The 16,947-nt window shown below is 42.0% G+C and overlaps 2 protein-coding genes across 4 annotated transcripts in view; both read right to left on the minus strand.

Annotated features, from left to right (window-relative positions):
- Window positions 1–430: 430 nt before the first annotated feature.
- LOC109524798 (sulfotransferase family cytosolic 2B member 1-like) lies at window positions 431–3,796 on the minus strand. Its single transcript, XM_019884901.1, has 6 exons — window positions 3,555–3,796; window positions 2,137–2,348; window positions 1,444–1,570; window positions 1,252–1,340; window positions 966–1,146; window positions 431–600 (listed from the first exon to the last, which is right to left on the minus strand). Exons 1-6 carry the CDS (start codon window positions 3,691–3,693, stop codon window positions 491–493), a joined length of 858 nt encoding a protein of 285 aa, XP_019740460.1. The 5' UTR covers window positions 3,694–3,796; the 3' UTR covers window positions 431–490.
- Window positions 3,797–4,761: 965 nt separating this feature from the next.
- The window catches only part of LOC109524796 (ras-associating and dilute domain-containing protein-like), a 36,537-nt gene continuing 24,351 nt past the window's right edge, over window positions 4,762–16,947 (minus strand). For 2 of the 3 annotated variants that reach the window (XM_019884897.1, XM_019884896.1), the window contains exons 12-19: window positions 14,724–14,982; window positions 9,823–9,995; window positions 9,208–9,352; window positions 8,927–9,111; window positions 6,833–7,217; window positions 6,557–6,768; window positions 5,265–5,404; window positions 4,762–5,170 (exon numbers count right to left, since the gene is read on the minus strand). In XM_019884897.1, coding sequence (XP_019740456.1) covers window positions 5,077–5,170; window positions 5,265–5,404; window positions 6,557–6,768; window positions 6,833–7,217; window positions 8,927–9,111; window positions 9,208–9,352; window positions 9,823–9,995; window positions 14,724–14,982 — 1,593 coding nt within the window. In that variant the 3' untranslated portion in view covers window positions 4,762–5,076. The remainder of the gene's footprint in view (window positions 5,171–5,264; window positions 5,405–6,556; window positions 6,769–6,832; window positions 7,218–8,926; window positions 9,112–9,207; window positions 9,353–9,822; window positions 9,996–14,723; window positions 14,983–16,947) is intronic. The other variant, XM_019884898.1, reaches the window with a different exon arrangement.

Below are 16,947 nucleotides of genomic sequence, written 5' to 3' on the forward strand. Positions count from 1 at the left end.
CCTCTGCATTGTATACATACAGTAGTTCAGTATTGTATAATTGTAAAAAATAAAGCTGACTACTTCATGGATTTCGCCTATCACGGGTTCTTTTTGGAACGTAACCCCGTGATAAATGAGGGTTCACTGTATAAATAAAAGCCGTATTGTATAGAATGCCCTTTAGCGTAGTTCCATCTAGTGGATGCATAACGAAACCGCAGCCACTATTGTGGCGTCTATTCTATGCGCCTTATAATGCAGTGCGCCCTATATATGAAAACTGTTTTAAGATAGGCAATTCACTGAAGGTGTGTCTTATACTCCGAATCGCCTTATCGTGTAGAAAATACGGTATTTGTTTTCCTTGCCAAAAACCAGGCAACCTTTCCTGGGATGTACTGTAAACTGTATAAAGGATTTTGTTTCCAATTTCTTGCTTGATTTTTTCAAAAAAAAAAAAAAAAAAAGGGTTATTCTCAATAGATTGCAGTCTGTGAAAATGCGTCTTTTAATCCCATGCAAACCGATAATCGACATCTTTCATGTTCTCTGCGTAAACAGCATCAAAGTACTCCACTTCAGCGACGGTCATTTGGTTTTTCCAATCACCAGCTATTCCTGAAACAAAATAGATACGATCAAAGTTAGCCCACTCTATTTAAATAAACTGCGTTGTAACTTTGAACACATTTTCCAGATGGAATCTCTGATAAGGAATATACATTAAAACTCATTCACTCCCAAAGACGTTTTTAAACGTCTTTTCAGACTTGGTCTAGAATTGGCTGGTACTAATGAGTTAAAAAAAAAAGTAAGTATGGCAAACTGCTCGATTTAGACTTCATGCATGCTCCTAGTTCTTGAGTTACTGCAACAAAAGAATTTGACGAACGAAACTCCAGTCGTTTGTGGCTTGGCTCAGAAGGTTGATCACAAACAACACCCATTGATGCTGTATTTAAACAAGGACTTATACAAGGCACCTTTCCGGAGAAATTCCGACTTTGTGGTGTCCATGATTTCCTTGGGAACTGCAGAGTAGTTGGACATGCTGTTCTTTTTCATGTTCTGGAACACACATCGCTCTGCTATCTTCACAATCGCGTCATTGTCCAAAGATTTCTCCAGGAAAACAGCAAGTCTGGCCACAGAGTCTTGAAGATCCTTCCGGAAACAACAAACAAGTCATCTCACCTTCGGAAAATCTTTGTCACATCGCAGTGGCTGTTAAATGTATGTCCATGCGTGCGTGTGTCCGTCCGTCCTTACCTTTATCATTTCTTCATAGCAGATGTAAAATATTTGCTCTTTATAATCAAGCCAGCTCTTTACGTGATCAAACCATGAGCCGAACATAACTAGAAAATAGAGATATAGTTTCATTGAAAGCAAAAACCTGCAGCCCGTTCCAAATATGCCACGCGGTGCTTTGCATCTGAATACTGTAATGCATTGAATCACCTTCGCCTTTGAGGAACTTTTGGAGAAACTCGGTCTGTGATCCAGGGTCAACCAGGAAGGAGGCCATTGCACAATAGTGGAAGGATGACGTGAATACGTCTTTGGGGTTCCTCATGACATAGATGACCTATGGCAAAGTAATAATATCCACCCAAAAAACATTGTTTAAATGAATGTACTAAATGTTAGCGTGTAAACAAATTCCCAAAGTACACGTTGTAGATTACTAGTTATTCAAAATGGCCACTATTAACTCATTCACTCCCAAAGACGTTTTTAAACGTCTTTTCAGACTTGATCCAGAATTGGCTGGGACTGAATTAATGAATATTGTGTTACTGAGTAACATGTTAGCAGCATCACTGGTTTGATGATGATGATGAAAAGTTCCATATCGCCACAACGCAGACTGGGTCCATCATCCAAGATGGCAAGGCAGACTAGTGATAAAGATACTATATCTAGACAACCACCAGAATTTGGAAGGAGACAAACCAAAGCAGCCTGCTAACGGTCCTGACCTCAACCCTACTGAACAATTTGGTCAGATTATGTTGAAGTGACCAACATACACAACCATTTATAACGAATTGCCAACTTGTTTCTTTCTTGTTACCGTGTAGTGTACAGTTGTCAAACTGAAAGCCTCTTGCCTCACTGTTGCCCCCAATAGAAATAATAAATCAGACTGACCTTAGGCTTAACTTCAAAGAATGACGGCGGCATCATACGGGGAAGGAAATGTGTGGTGAACATGCGTGGTGACGGCCTGTTGTCAAGATCGAGGCTGCAACTATGCGCCTCCTCCAGCCAAGGAACGCGATCCCAGTTGTGGAGCGTCTCCACAGAAGATGGATCTCCTCCGCTCATAATCAGGGGGACGATCTCCTGCATCCAAGTTGTACCTTAACGAAGAATACATTTTATTATGTCCAAGAGATTTAAAAAAAATATGTTTTTATAGCAATTTTGCAAATGTGTGTGTGTGTTTTGGACTTTATGTTCTCATCGTCGTTGTATCACAATATGAGAATAAAGTGATTGCGTAATCACTGATCGAGTTGAAGAAAGCCATGTAAGGTACAGTACGTCACAATAAAAATAAGTGAACATGAGAACACAATATTTGTCACGAAAATTACATCAGATGAAAAACGTCTGTTTCACAGACATGTGAAACAAAAAAATGAAAGCAATGATACCAATGATACTCTGCTTTGCTTTTGCGACAAAAGAAAAGTATTTATCTTTTGTCGCAATATCAGCATGCTGTATGCAAGTGTAAGTTGAGATGTTCGTATTTGTGGAGTGGATTGCTCTACTTTAAAAATGGGCAAAAGGAGAGATGGAATCCTTTGAAGGTAGCTTTTTATTTTCCCCCGTCTGCACCTCCGTACGAACGAACGAGAACACACCTCCTTCCCGGTAACACAAAACACTTCCTGGTTTCCTTAACCAATCAGATAATATCAACATAAACTTGTTTAAGCAATTATTAAACGGAATATAACCTAGGTAACTGTAACACAAAAGAATATAATGCTCAAATATAAAATGAAAATAATTAATAATTTAACATAAGCGTACACAAGCAAGTCTAATGTTTTGAAAATTTACGCAATACCTTAAGCATGTCACGTCCTGTTAAAAATTCACACTCGGACATCAACAAGTTCAGTATTTAATGCATATAAAACATGCAAATTAAAAAGACTTAAGGAGCAGCCTCAGCTGAGCTTGCCCTTTTAGTCTTTTTTTTCTGCCGTGTGACGACGTATCATTCGCTCATTCCGCGCCGTTCGTAACCTCGAAAAATACCTTGCGTCGTACACCGAGAAAGTCTGACGGGCCGAGTGACTCTTCCTCCTGCTGGACTTTGGAAGCAACGCAGCTTTTTGAGTCGAGCCTGTGTAGACGTCAACTGCCCCATTGACCCACAATTTTTTAACGAGTTTTCGACACTGTCTGCATTCACCCACAGCTTGAATTATTGAACGCTTGAATTATTGAACGCGTATTTTATGATACATTGTGGTGCCCCCACTGCCCTCGGATACGGTTTTTATTCTTGACGAAAACTTTCGAGGTGTGTGGAGGCAGTCTCAATTTACCTGATTTTGGGTAAGTTACAATGAGAACGTCATCCGGGCGAAAAGTGAACCTCTCGAAGCGCATTAAACTCTCCGGAGGGTGTATAAGAGTCGGCATCAACACCCCTTTGTACATCATGTACAAGTCTTCCGCGGTCATTGTGTAAAAGTGCACAAATGACAACAACAAAATCTCAGCAGCCAGTCGTTTTGGCCAACTGAGATTTACAGTCGTGTACTTCCGGTGTCTTATCTTGCTGAGGTAAAAGAGGAACGGCAAGGGGACGAGACTTTCCATTTGCTACGCCTACCCTGCTACAAGTTCTGAAATGTCTTTTTCTTTCTATTTCTTATAACGTACAATGCGGTGTTTCACAACTGGAAAGTACTAAATTACAAACATAAAAAGTCAAAATCAATATGATCAACAATTACATACAGTATCTGCTCTGGAAACTCGTCTTAACACAAAATAGTTTCACTCTTTTTTTTATTTGGTTAGTTCTTGGACTCAGAAGAATTGTTTTTAAAAAAAATGGAGCATGTTGTTTTGTTGTTTAAATCCTTCTCACGTGTGTTGGCTCAACTTTTATGCAAATAAAACATATTTCCACAGCTTTGCTAATTTTGTGAATCACGTAACAAAATGTTAAATGATAAATAGATGGATATTCACCTTACTTGAATGTGTTTTTCTTCTGATTAAACTGAGAACATTTTAACACCGTGAAGTCGTGAGTTAGGGTGACACAATATATTCGCCACAAAATGCACAAATCCTTTGAGCCGAGACCCTGGATAGTGAACAGCTTGCCTCTCCAGACATGTTGCCATTAATGTTGTCTGACAGTCCACTGCTTTTCCTCAATAAGTGAAACTGGTGAGAGTGTTGTGAAACGTGTATAGTGAAGCAGCCATAATCCAATCATTTGCGTTTTTGACACACTTTATCAATAAAAGAGTACAGTACAGTAATTACTGCGCTGGAATCAGCAGTCGTGTCATATGCTGCATTCTGCTTTTCAGCCTGTAGATGGCATACGTGACCAAGACTGGAAGTTTTGATATCGAACGATGCCAACAGTAGGGTTCAAGCCAAACACTAACGACTCATAAAAAAAACTTTTTTTATTCACAGCGACATAGTAGGAAACACAGAGCAAAAATATTTACTGTCTAACGAACATATATATATTTTTTGTAATAGTGCATTTTGTTTTCTTATTTACTGTCAAGTGAATTATTGACCCCGCTTTTAAGTCTAACGAACATATATATATATTTTTTGTAATAGTGCATTTTGTTTTCAGAATAATCAATACAGTTCTCCATTGTGGTGGTCAGGGTGGGCGTGAAATGAAGCTCAACACCAGGTTTCATATGTATGAGCGTTCAGCAGGGAACACACACACCGCTGGTCCAGCCAAAATCGAGCGTTACACCCCCCTCCCCCCTCTGAAAAATGTCAGCTCGGCTCCAATTCTTTGATGGCTGTCATATGATATTTATGAGTCCACAAATCATTTGGATGATTTTTGCGGCGTCAGCATTCAGTCTGTATAACTTTGGCCATCCAATCCGATCTGGCCACCAATAACCTCAATCTATCACCCGATGACTGCATCAACTCCTTGCCGCTGGTGAAAGAAAAAGGTTAAGAGGAAAAAAAAAAAGTTATTGAAAATGATTTGCAATACTGTATATCATTTTCTTGGGAGATGGTCTGTTTACTTTAGGCAGTGGGGGCCGAGAAGACTGACTCCATTAACGGCAAGGATCCTGTCCCCTGGTTGGAGCTTCTCACAGCGTGCGGCAGGGCTGTCCGGAACCACGGCTCTGATGAAGATGCCTTTCACCTTTAGTGACATATCCTGGTACGTGAGGTCAAATTATTAACAACACTTAAACGGCCAAGCAAAACCTGTTGCACATTTTAAAATGTAACAATTTTTCACTTTTGTCTACAGCGGTTTTAATCATTCTATTTTATCTTGCACCACATAATATACTTCTTCATACATTTTTGTGTTACCATCATTATAATTGCTTTATTATGTTGGCCTTTTTTGACTGATTGGTGTACCTTTCAACCTTTATTTGACCAATGGCAACTTAATTCATGAAAAGTGTAGCAATGTGCAGTATTCCAGATAACTGCTTCCAAACATTTGGATTATTGCCTGGTAACGTCCTGAAAATGAATTTTGGCTCTTTTTTGGGGCACTTTTTACATTTTCGACTTTTACATTTCATTTTTCAGTCCCCCATGATTTTATTTTTTTTAATGTATTTATAATGGCGATCACAAGTATGACAGCAGACTGGGAATGCTAATTTTTTTTAGTGTTGCAATCAAAAAGTCATATTTTCTTAGTTTCGCCACTTGTCATTACATATTTCGGCATAGTCGATATTTGAAAAGAAAAGCAGTCGGAAAGACAGGAAGGATTGAAGCTCAGAGGAGGGTTCAAATTATTTTCCCGTTGTGTGGATAGAAAGAGAAATGGAGTTGAGGTTATCCCGAAGGAAGAGTTTGTTAACAATGTTCTGGAGGTGGAAAGAATGTCGGATGAGGGTGATGAGGATGAAGGTTGAAATTGAGGTTGTTGTGTTTAATGTTGTTCATGGTTACGTAGTGAGGGAAGACCTGTGAGGGTTGTTGGTTACAGAGGAAAAAGGATGACACAATATTAATGCCCATTAGGAGGAAAAGCCTGTCATGATTCTGCTCTTGTGTGTCTCGGGCAGGTGGCAGAGGAGGGCCTTCCCTCCAGCGTGCACACCTGCTGCCAATGTTAGCCATGGATTTAAGGACTGCCGAATGGTCAAGTCTCTGTCGGATTATTGACCTTGTTTGCTACTCATGCTCAACTGTTGTTTTCTTGACTTCTTGTCTTTTTTATAACAAGTGAAGACAGATCGCCTAGTCGACATTCCAGTGTAATTGCATTTGTATTGCAATTTTTCCATCCATCCAATTTCTATACCGCTGAGTTGAGAAATTAATATCCAGTTCAACTAACCCTTGTGTCAACTAGAGCAAGACCAAGACCGCTTTTGTCACGCTCTAGCTCCAGACTGAAGATCTCATCGTTATTGTCGTCAAAATGGTTGCCGGTCTCTTCGGCCTCTTCCTCCTCTTCTTCTATGAGCTCAAAAATCCTTTTCATACTGTTGTAATCTTGATTGAAACGGTCATCTTTCAGTGCAGCAAGGCATTCGAACATTAAGCCACCTGAAAGGGGAAAGTAATTGAAGCTTTTCTTCAACGATATTAGCAAACAAGCATGCAGGTTTACCTTCGTCGTGTGCACCAACATCAGAGGACCAGGAATGTGCATCTTGGTGTTGGTCTTCTTTAACCCAGTGAACAGGATCGAGAGTGAGGGGGGTGTTGGGCGGGGTGAGGAGACAGGAGGGGTCCAATGCCGATCTCTTTAATTCCGTGGTCTCCGTCTCTCTTGTCTGCAGTTGTAGATTCCGAAGCTTCCGGGACAAAAGGAGGGCACCGCAGGAATTGAACTCATCCAGGTACGGAACCGAGGAGTGGAGGGATGGTGATGCCGGTGATGGGGGTGAACTAGATGATGGCGGCAGAGTCTGGACGGTTGGCTGAGAGAATACTGTTTTGACGGGCGTTGTAGCCATGATTTCCTGTCTGGATTTGGTCTCCATGGTGATACCCTGAAATACGAATGGCATTAGGGAAGGGCAATTGACTCAATTTTCTGAACCGCTTTATCCTCACAAGAGGTGTGTGTGTGTGTGTGTGTGGGGGGGGGGTGCTGGAGCCTATCCCAGCTGTCTTCGGGCAGTAGGCAGCGGACACACTCAACCGGTTGCCAGCCAATTGCAGGGCACACAGAGAGGAACAACCATCCGAGCTCACACTCACCCTAAAGGGACAATTTTGAGGGTTCATTCAGCCTGTCATACATGTTTTTGGAATGTGGGAGGAAACCGGAGTACCCGGAGAAAACCCACGCAGGCACGGGGAGAACATGCAAACTCCACACAGGAAGGCCAGAGCTGGAATCGAATCCTGCACCTCTGCACTGTGAGATCAACACACTAACCACTGGACCACTAGGCCGCCCGACTAAATTAACCATTTATACTAATTGAAGATTATTTTTAAGAACAGACCGAAGCAATGATTGTGGTGTGAAACAGAAATTAAGGGTGACCTGAGGTCCATAGTTTGCATGCCTACCTTATTAATTTTCAGTGTCTGGGTTGTGATCTTGGCTCCCCGTTTCTCTAGTGACTCCAGCTTGCTCCCACATTCGTAAAACACACACATTTGCTTCATTGAAGACTCCATCCATCCATCTATCCATTTTCTGATCCGCTTTATCCTCATAAGGGTATCGGGGGTTGCTGGAGCCTATCCCAGCCATCTTCAGGCAGTAGGCCAGGGACACCCTGAACCGGTTGCCAGCCAATCGCAGGGCACACAGAGACGAACAACCATCCGCGCTCACACTCACACCTGAGGACAATTTCAAATGTTCAATCAGCCTGCCATGCATGTTTTGGGAATGTGGGAGGAAACCGGAGTACCCGGAGAAAACCCACACAGGCCCGGGGAGAACATGCAAACTCCACACAGGGAGGCCGGAGCCAGAATCGAACCCTGCACCTCTGCACTGTGAGGTCAACGCGCTAACCACTTGACCACTGAGCCACCCTCACTGAAGACTCCAAACCGAAATGAATAGTAAATGGTCGTCTACATGTAACTACCTCTTGCAATTTGACGAGTGAGCGCCCGGTCTGGAGTGCACCTCATCTGTCTCCCAAAGTTAGCTGGGACAGATGCAGGCTCGAATGATGACAAACGGTCGAGAAACCGATGTTGGATGTGCAGCTAACAGGTTTGCAGTGACCGTGTAATGATTTGATGAAGTGTGTCTGCAGCATTTAGTTTAGTTATGAAGCGGAGCCAACCGAATTTTAGAAAGCTGTACCTAACAAAGTGGATGAGTGTCGAATCTAGACAGCAGTTGTGGCTGTTTCCTCTGAAATAATCGTTTTCTCATTCGGACTGGGAACTGTATTTTCTTTTCATTTCACACGTTTGTTTTTCTTCCTCACTTTTATAGTTCCTGCCTTTTTCTGTCCTTTCATACCGGTGTCGTTTGTAACTTCCTTGCGCAGCATGTACTGTGGATCCGTCAGCGGCAATCACAAAGTACAGAGAAAAAGCAATTTACACTCGCATTGCGCGAGCAAGTCAGAAAGAAAACCCAGGCGAGCACTAGTGGAGCACATACAAACTCTACACAGGAAGCAGGCGAAATTCAAACCCCGGAACTGTGAGGCAGACCAAACCCTGAGAACACCAGGCTGGCCTAATGTTTGACCGCGATCATAAAATGTGTTGCAGTTACCTGGTGCCGGCTCGCCACTGTGACCCCATGTGACTGTAAATTAGGGAGGTTGAAAATGAAATCTTTGAGCTTGTTTAAGTGTTCAACCAGGCCCGAATCTGTCACTGCCCTTCCCACCATGAACTGGTAACCCCCATCTGGTAGCACAAGAGGATGGTGGGTATCAAAACTCTGCAGGATATCATCTGAGAATGCAAGAGACATAACGGACATAATTGCATCGAGAACAAGAAAAAGATTATTGAAGAGAAGATCTGTACCGTAGGGTGGTCAGCGCTCACCAGTTCTGTGCGCTTCCGTTTGGTCCCGGGCGCACGGAGTCCATGTGTGCCTGGTGGGACACGTTGGGCTGTAAAGACTGAGCAGGTGGTTCAGTTGGGCTGCGTTCAAGGCAGGAAACTCCGATCGCAGCGAGGCCCAGGAGGTCTATACATGCGCGCACACAATAAAATGGAGTATTAATTGTTTGTGCTTTGGTTTCACATATATTTTTGAAATCCGGGAGGATTTCAGGACTGTGGTGTGGCAGATGTGCTCACCAATCATCCAACATGCTGTCCCCTTTGTAAGATGAATAATAACAAAAATAAAGAAGATGTAAAAGCTACATGCCTTGAGTCGTCATCTCAGTTCATTTCGTTATGAATTTACAGCATCATATTACATAAATTTGACTTTTTAAGCATGAGGATGTGGGTTAGTTTACTTGCATCAGAAGGGCTGCTCTCTCAAATGGACTCATTTCAGCATGACAAATATCGGGTGTGGAAAATGTGCTCCAATTACTGAATCTTGGCATACCATAAAGGATTGTCACAGTCACGTAAAGACACCTGGAACTAGTTTGAATTGTTGCTATTTATAAACTGTCTTCTTCTAAGTGTGCATCTTTTCACCTGGAGTAAATTTTTCCTTGGCGTAGTGAGAAGATTGATCGCTGATGAGAGCGTGCGCGCGTGCTCTAAAGCCAGTTTTCCCAATCCCGTTGTCCTGGACCAGTTCAGGAGCAAGTCAAAATTGGTCCGTATGCGAATGGCTGTCGACCGCTGATAGAAACCTGGCTCTGAGCCTGCAAACACATGAACAAAAAGTCTTCTTTGAAATTGGTCGCGACGTAGATAGGGCGATTTACTGAACTCTATTTTTATAGTCGGGCTGGCTGTCATATGGAATAGCTCATCTGTCTTTGATTCAAACATGACAAAAATGCAGATGATGACCACTGAGTCAGCATAAAAAAACAAACTCAACCAAAGTGAAGGCACAAGGTTGGAGATATTGCACGTTTCCTCAACGTCAACAGTGAATTCCACATATGTCAAATGCTATTTCATGAAACAGAAACACCTCAAAAAGCACATTGATAGCGGTTGAATTCCTTTGGTGATATATTTGTAGCGTGTCAACTGCCACACGCTTCCTGTCATTTCTCTCCCTTCCTCTCCGCAATTCAGGCTAAATGTCATGAAAAAAAAAAGCCCCCCCTAAAAATCTCAATGAAACACACTGTTACTGTGTGAAACACACTCCTTATTTATGACGTGATCCTGCAGGAACTGAAGAATATTTTGGGTCCATACCCTGTCTATATTTTCTACGGAGCCCTTAAAGCAGTGGTGTCAAACATACGGCCCACGGGCCGGAACGGCCCCCAAGGAGGTTCAATCTGGCCCGCAGGATAATTTAAAAGTGAAAAAAATGCATTAAAGACACAGAATGAATATTTTTAATAAAATGCAATTTATGGATTGTTTGCTAGGGGGCAGACCGTTTTCATCAGAGTAGAAGAAAACATTGTTTTGATCAGAGAAGAAAATAGCAGTCTCAATCCGTCACTGAGACAGACCCAACACAGCAGACGGTATCAATGCGCCAATGCTTCTTTATACCAAAACAAAAGAAAGACATGATATTTTGGTTATTTACAGCAGAGTATGGTATCATGTTAATGGTCTGGCCCACTTGACATCTGCCGTGTCCGTATGTGGCCCACAATGTGAAATGAGTCACGGAAGAAAAAAAAGAAAAAAAAAAAAACCTTTGCTTCCCTCGCAAAGGTTTGCGAGATAATGCGAATTTTGCATTCCTTCACAAAGACTGCAAGATAACGCAAGTTTTTTTTTTTTGTGTGTGTAAGGAGACACTTTTTTTCTTTATGCGCGTTTTTATACTTCCGGGTCAGCTGGGCTAAAGTAGGCTCCCATGCGCGGCTGAGTGAGAGACGATACTACTTCGGGGAAGGAGAGAATAATGGAGGAGGACATGGAAACTATATTTAAGACTAAGAACAGATTTAATGTATTTGTATTTCAAGTGAATTTCAAAGTAAAATTCCATTAAAATCGCCATCCATGTTTGTTGTTTTCAGTGACCCGGAAGATGACAGGGAAAGTACATCAATGCGCATTTTAAAAAAAAGGGTCCGCTTGCAAAATTAAAAAAAAAAAAGTTTACGTTATCTCACAATCTTTGCGAGGGAATGCAACCTTTTTTTTCTTCCGTGCCCCCCTGACGTGCTCATAGTTTTCCCTGCTTAAGTAGTAATAAAAACTTAATTGTTATGATTCCGGACCAAATCGTAACCGAAGCAGATCCCAGAAAAAGCAGACCAGGAGTGGATCGAATCCAAAAATGATTTATTATCACAAAACTGGTCAGGAGACTGCCAAAGTACAACAGAAATCGGTGGGAGCAACCCCAAGTAAAATAACAAAACGCAAAAGGCAAAATAAATAAATAACGCAAAATCACTCGTCCAAAAACGACAAGGCAACGCCAATCAATAAATATGTAAGTTGAGGAGTTCGTTGATTTTGAGTGGATGGCTCTACTTTACGAAAAGGCAAAAGGACAATGACGGTCAGTCAAAGGACGTCAGCACCGTAGTACGATCGAAAACACACTGTTGTCGAAAAGTGAATCACTTCCTGCTTTCCCTTACTTCAACAGCCAATCAGAAGCTATCAACATAAAAAAAGTCGAAGCAATTATTAAACAACAATATGTAATTTAAGTAATCTTAACATGAAATAATATAATACTCAAACATCAAATGAGAATTAATAATGTAACATAAGCTTCCAAATAGAACAGAAACACATCGAGCACAGCAATATCAAAACAGAACGAAGATAACAAAAAAATCTGATTACGACAGTACTAGAAACGAGGAAGAGAGCGACGAATGTCTACGAAATAAGCACGCAAGGCGAATATTCCGACAATTTATGACGCTTGATCAGCCACTTTTAACAGGCAAGAGTGATGACATGACAAGAGCACTGCCAACTAATGCCACCTGCTGGAGAACAGACAGAACAGAATCATGACAGAAATTGGGATTCGTCGTTTGAGGCTTCATTGTGTGGGCAAAACTTGTCTTGGCATCATTCTAAAAGACGACAGGCGTACATGTAATGTGATGCACTCAATCCCAAACCTTTTGTGGCTAAAACCATTCTATTGCCGTGACCAGTGGTCTGCAACCTGTGGCTCTTGCGACACATGTGGCTCTTTCATCCCTATGCTATGGTTCTCCAAGACTTGAGAAAATAAACATTTAATTTTAAATGACTCAGAGTTTTTTTTAAACAGAATTCTAAATTCGAAGAATATGGTGCTCTTGAAACATTGAAAATTAGATTTTTTTTTGTCATTACAAACACTGATCCATGTGACACCCACATCGAGATTTGTAGCCGCCCCAAGGTCAAATCAAAGAAAAGAAACATTGCGGAGGAAAACAAAATGTTTAATGCTATAGCTTGCTTCACGTATTCAAAACAAGCATCAGCTCACTCGGGTGGGAAAATTAAGGTGATGTATGGTGTTGAATTGTATGCTAAAATTCAGGAGGAAAAAAATCACATTCCCAAGCAAAAAAATAATAGACTATTTGGCTATTATTTTTCCAAATATGCAGCATATTTTAAATCGTTCATAAATGGAACATAATATAGTTTATTGATACATACATGTGAAAGAAAAAAACAATCACAAAAAAACTATATGCAATTTCATCCTCACTAGAGATGTCAAAAGGGTTTTGTGGCTTCCAGACTACCCTCTCTGTCTCAGACTTTTTCATACATTTCTGTTATGATGAAGATGTTGATCAATGAAACAGGTGTTAAAGGCAAAAATCACAGGGTGCCACTGAGTGACTTTTGGGAGATTTATCTTTGGACCAGAATGTGTGCCGTGTTGTCAAAGTTATGTCGACCACATTATTATTCTAAACATTAACTGCACATAATCAACTGTCACCACGAAAGGCATATGCGTATGATGCGTGTGTTTTCACACATGTTCCCATTCAGCAGTCCACATAAATTCAAGAGTGACTCCTCAGCATTTTGTTGCGCATATATGTAATGACAAGTTGGCAATGAGAATGACTTGTTTTGACTCAGGGCTCATTAGTCTTGTCTGTCATGTATTTTCAGTCTGACTTGACAAGAGAGTGGGGATTCATTCATAAGATCATGCAGCTACGATTTAAATGTTACCTATACAATGTATACAGTCCAACTAATTGTAATGACTGCAACTGGACGTATCTCTGATGTTGAATTTAATTGTTTTGACATCAATCATCAAATTTTTTGATGCTATCTATTGCCAACGTTTGGGTCATAAACCATGACAGGACTACCCGTCGCCATAATTTGGCAATGGCGAAGATGTCAACAGTAGCATTGTGGGCATTAAAATAAATCCCAATTGTATATGTTTTGTCATGGAATGTTGACAACATCCCATAGTTCTGAAATACAAACAAAATGACTCTCAGATAATTGGATTCTTGAGACCCATTTTTTTTTCTTCTTTTGTTGTGGTCTGACCATTGTGCAGTCATGTTTATACTTTGCGGTGTGTTTGGATTTACAGAAAAAAAAAATGCTGCAGTTTCATTTAAGACCTGAAATTGTTTCCCGAAAAAGAAAATCTAACTTTCTGCTCCTGGTAAATTTGTGTACTCATTCCTGCCATTTCCCTCACATTTGGTAGCGAACAAGCCTCAATATGGTATTTGTCTTGATTTAGTGTCTGTGATCTTGATGTCCAATACAAAATTGGTAGTTCAAAAACTTCGACCACCATTTTTGTGCGCCATCCGATGACTGCATCTCGTTTGGACCTCCCAGATTCCGATAAAGCTAGCTCTCTGTCCTAGATGCTGGTACATTATGGCAAAAAGCAGTGTTCCATAAACACATAATCCATTTTAAAATGGACATTTTTTTCCATCCTTCTCCTCAAAGTCAGCAAAGGGCCGATTGACAGATATTTCCGAAAGATTATTCTTTTCAACCGCAAGGCAATTACCAGATTAGCTAATACGTGGGCTAGCGCTTTCTACAACTAGCTTACTCCTCCTCCTACTCTTTCTTCTTTTCTTCTATACAGTCTGATTTCCCTTTTGTGTCACACGTCAGTCGAGCTATTACGCCACACATCCGGTTGAGGGCAAAGAGAATCGTGATTTTCTGTGGCGATTTTATTATGTATGACGTGTGCTCTTTGTCATCGCAACAACACCCCTCATCATACGAACCGTAAGATGACGATTTTTCCCTCATAATATGTGTGTGTGTCTTGCTTCAGATATCTAAAATGGGATTCGTAGGACTTATGTCAATTCCAAACGTGTCACTGAAATAAATGTAAAAGATACTGTATAATAGTTATACTAAATGGAAGATGTATTTTAAAGCAATGAAAATCAGGTAGCGTTTTGACTTTGTTGGAACACAAAGGATGTGATTGTACGTGAGGGAACATGATGCACGGGTACCTCTCTCCATGAGTAAGTTGAAGAGTGATGCGTTGATGAAGTAGAAAAGGAAGGCGATGAGCTGTGTGGAAATCTCAGGGTGAAGCTGACAGTTTGAGAGTAGTCTCTGCGTCTCGGATAGGACATCCACAACCTGTTGGACTTGATCAGGGACTGTCAGACCGCTGCTACCCAAGACCGGAGCACCCTTGCCAGTCAGAGAGTGACCTTCCTTGAATGGGTTGCAGTCCAGAAAGGCCGGCAGGATGGGGTACAGGACCTGGTGTAATAGAATCAGTCAAGTCAAGAGACTCATTCCAGTGGCGGAAAATGTAACATCATTCAAGTTACCGTATTTTCCGCACTATAAGGCGCATCTAAAAGCATTCAATTTTCTCAAAAGCCAACAGTCCGCCTTATAATCCGATGCTGATATATTGATCAATATTCAGATTTCTTGCACGTAGTATTTTAAATGTTCTGTAAAGCGCTTTGTGACAGCTGCAGCGGTCGTAAAAGCGCCATATAAATAAAACTGGATTGTATTGTATTGTATTCCCTTTGGTGTAGCTCCATCTAGTGGATGCATAACATAACCTCAGCCACTATTGTAGCTTCTATTCAATGCGCTTGATAAAGTGATGCGCCCTATTTATGCAAACAGTTGAAGGTGCACCTTATCCTTCAAAGCGCCTGATAGTGCGGAAAATAAGGTAACTTTTGTGCAATGATCAGCCACACTCCGAGGCAGACTGCAGACCACCCACGCTGCCTTCACTTAACATGACTCACTTAACACTGTAACATAATTGATGGAAGATTACATGGACAAAAACCAGAAGAATCAGCAAAAATGAGGGTCTTTTCCGCCCTCTCTGAGCTAAAAGGTTCTTGCTGCTCCACAGAGTATGCATGGACAATGACAGCTCTGTTGAGGCTAATTGTACGCAGACATCCCCTTTCCCCAGAAATCTTGCTCTGACGCCCACCAAGGCCAGCACCAGCACTGGATCCACATTCCAAAAAAGCTGAAAATGGCTCATGTGGGCTTGGCAGGGTGCTGTAACAAGACTGCTGAGTGAAGAGTTCTGAAGGAATCCGCCCTGGGCAGATCATTTTACTTTCACTGGAAAAGCCCAGGGTAGGCGGGGAAAGGCTGAACACAAATGGCAGAATGGAAGTGAGCCACAGCTCCCATCAAATATGAGACAATGGAAATGGTCGGGGGGGAGGAGAGACGATGTTTTCTTGTTGGAAAATGAGCGCCCAGTGGAGCCAAGCAGTGAGAATTAAACCAAGCTTGATGCTTGATTTACCACAGTCATCCGAAGACCTGTATTGTCTCACGGTCAAAACTGTGCATTCTTCTTCGTGGGCAAATAAACAGTCTGCCCACAAGTCTGGAGAAATGTGCGCGTATCCATCAACAAAGGTCGTCAGTTGAAGCGGCTTGTCATTAATGGCGCCTGTTGTTTTCCATGCTGCAGCAATACGCACCATATTGACTCATTGCATGCAGATCTCTCTCTCTCTCTCTCTCTCTCTCTCTCTCTCTCTCTCTCTCAGCTCGGGTCCTCTACCAGAGGCCAGGAAGCTTGAGGGTTCTGCGCAGCATCCTTGCTGTTCCCAGCACTGCGCTTTTCTGGACTGAGATGTCCGATGTTGTTCCCGTGATCTGTTGCAACCACTCATCCGGGTCACTGCCCCGAGTGCTCCGACCACTGCAGGCACTACTGTCACCTTTACCTTACAGCACATATGTCAAAGTGCCGGCCCGCGGGCCAAATCCAGCCCGCGAGAATGTTTTCAGTGGCCCCTGGGATGATATTGATTTATTATTAGAACCGGCCCGCGCACCGCAGCAAGCCGAGAGCCTGCAGATCTTTTACACGCACCAATACTACATTTCCCACAATGCAACGGTGACGCGCCAAGCAGTCGGCCGCTTTATTTAAATATTTATTAGTCTCGCAGTCGTTCCCATAACAGTGACATTAGCTTTCAGATACCCATCAAAAATGGCAAAACGGAAGGTGGACACTGAGAACCGGGGGTTTCAAACAAGGTGGGAGTCGAAGTACATGTTCATGGACGTAGCTGGAAAACCTGTGTGTCTTCTGTGCGGAGAAAGTGTGGCGCGATTGAAATAGTGTAATCTGTGACGACATCATGAAACGAAACACGCGAACAAAAACAAGAACATGGACATGGAGGGGGAAGGGGGATTTCATTAAAAACGGTATAC

This window comes from Hippocampus comes, unplaced genomic scaffold (genome assembly GCF_001891065.2).
Source record: "Hippocampus comes isolate QL1 unplaced genomic scaffold, H_comes_QL1_v1.1 scaffold120, whole genome shotgun sequence".
Taxonomy (NCBI): Eukaryota; Metazoa; Chordata; class Actinopteri; order Syngnathiformes; family Syngnathidae; genus Hippocampus; species Hippocampus comes.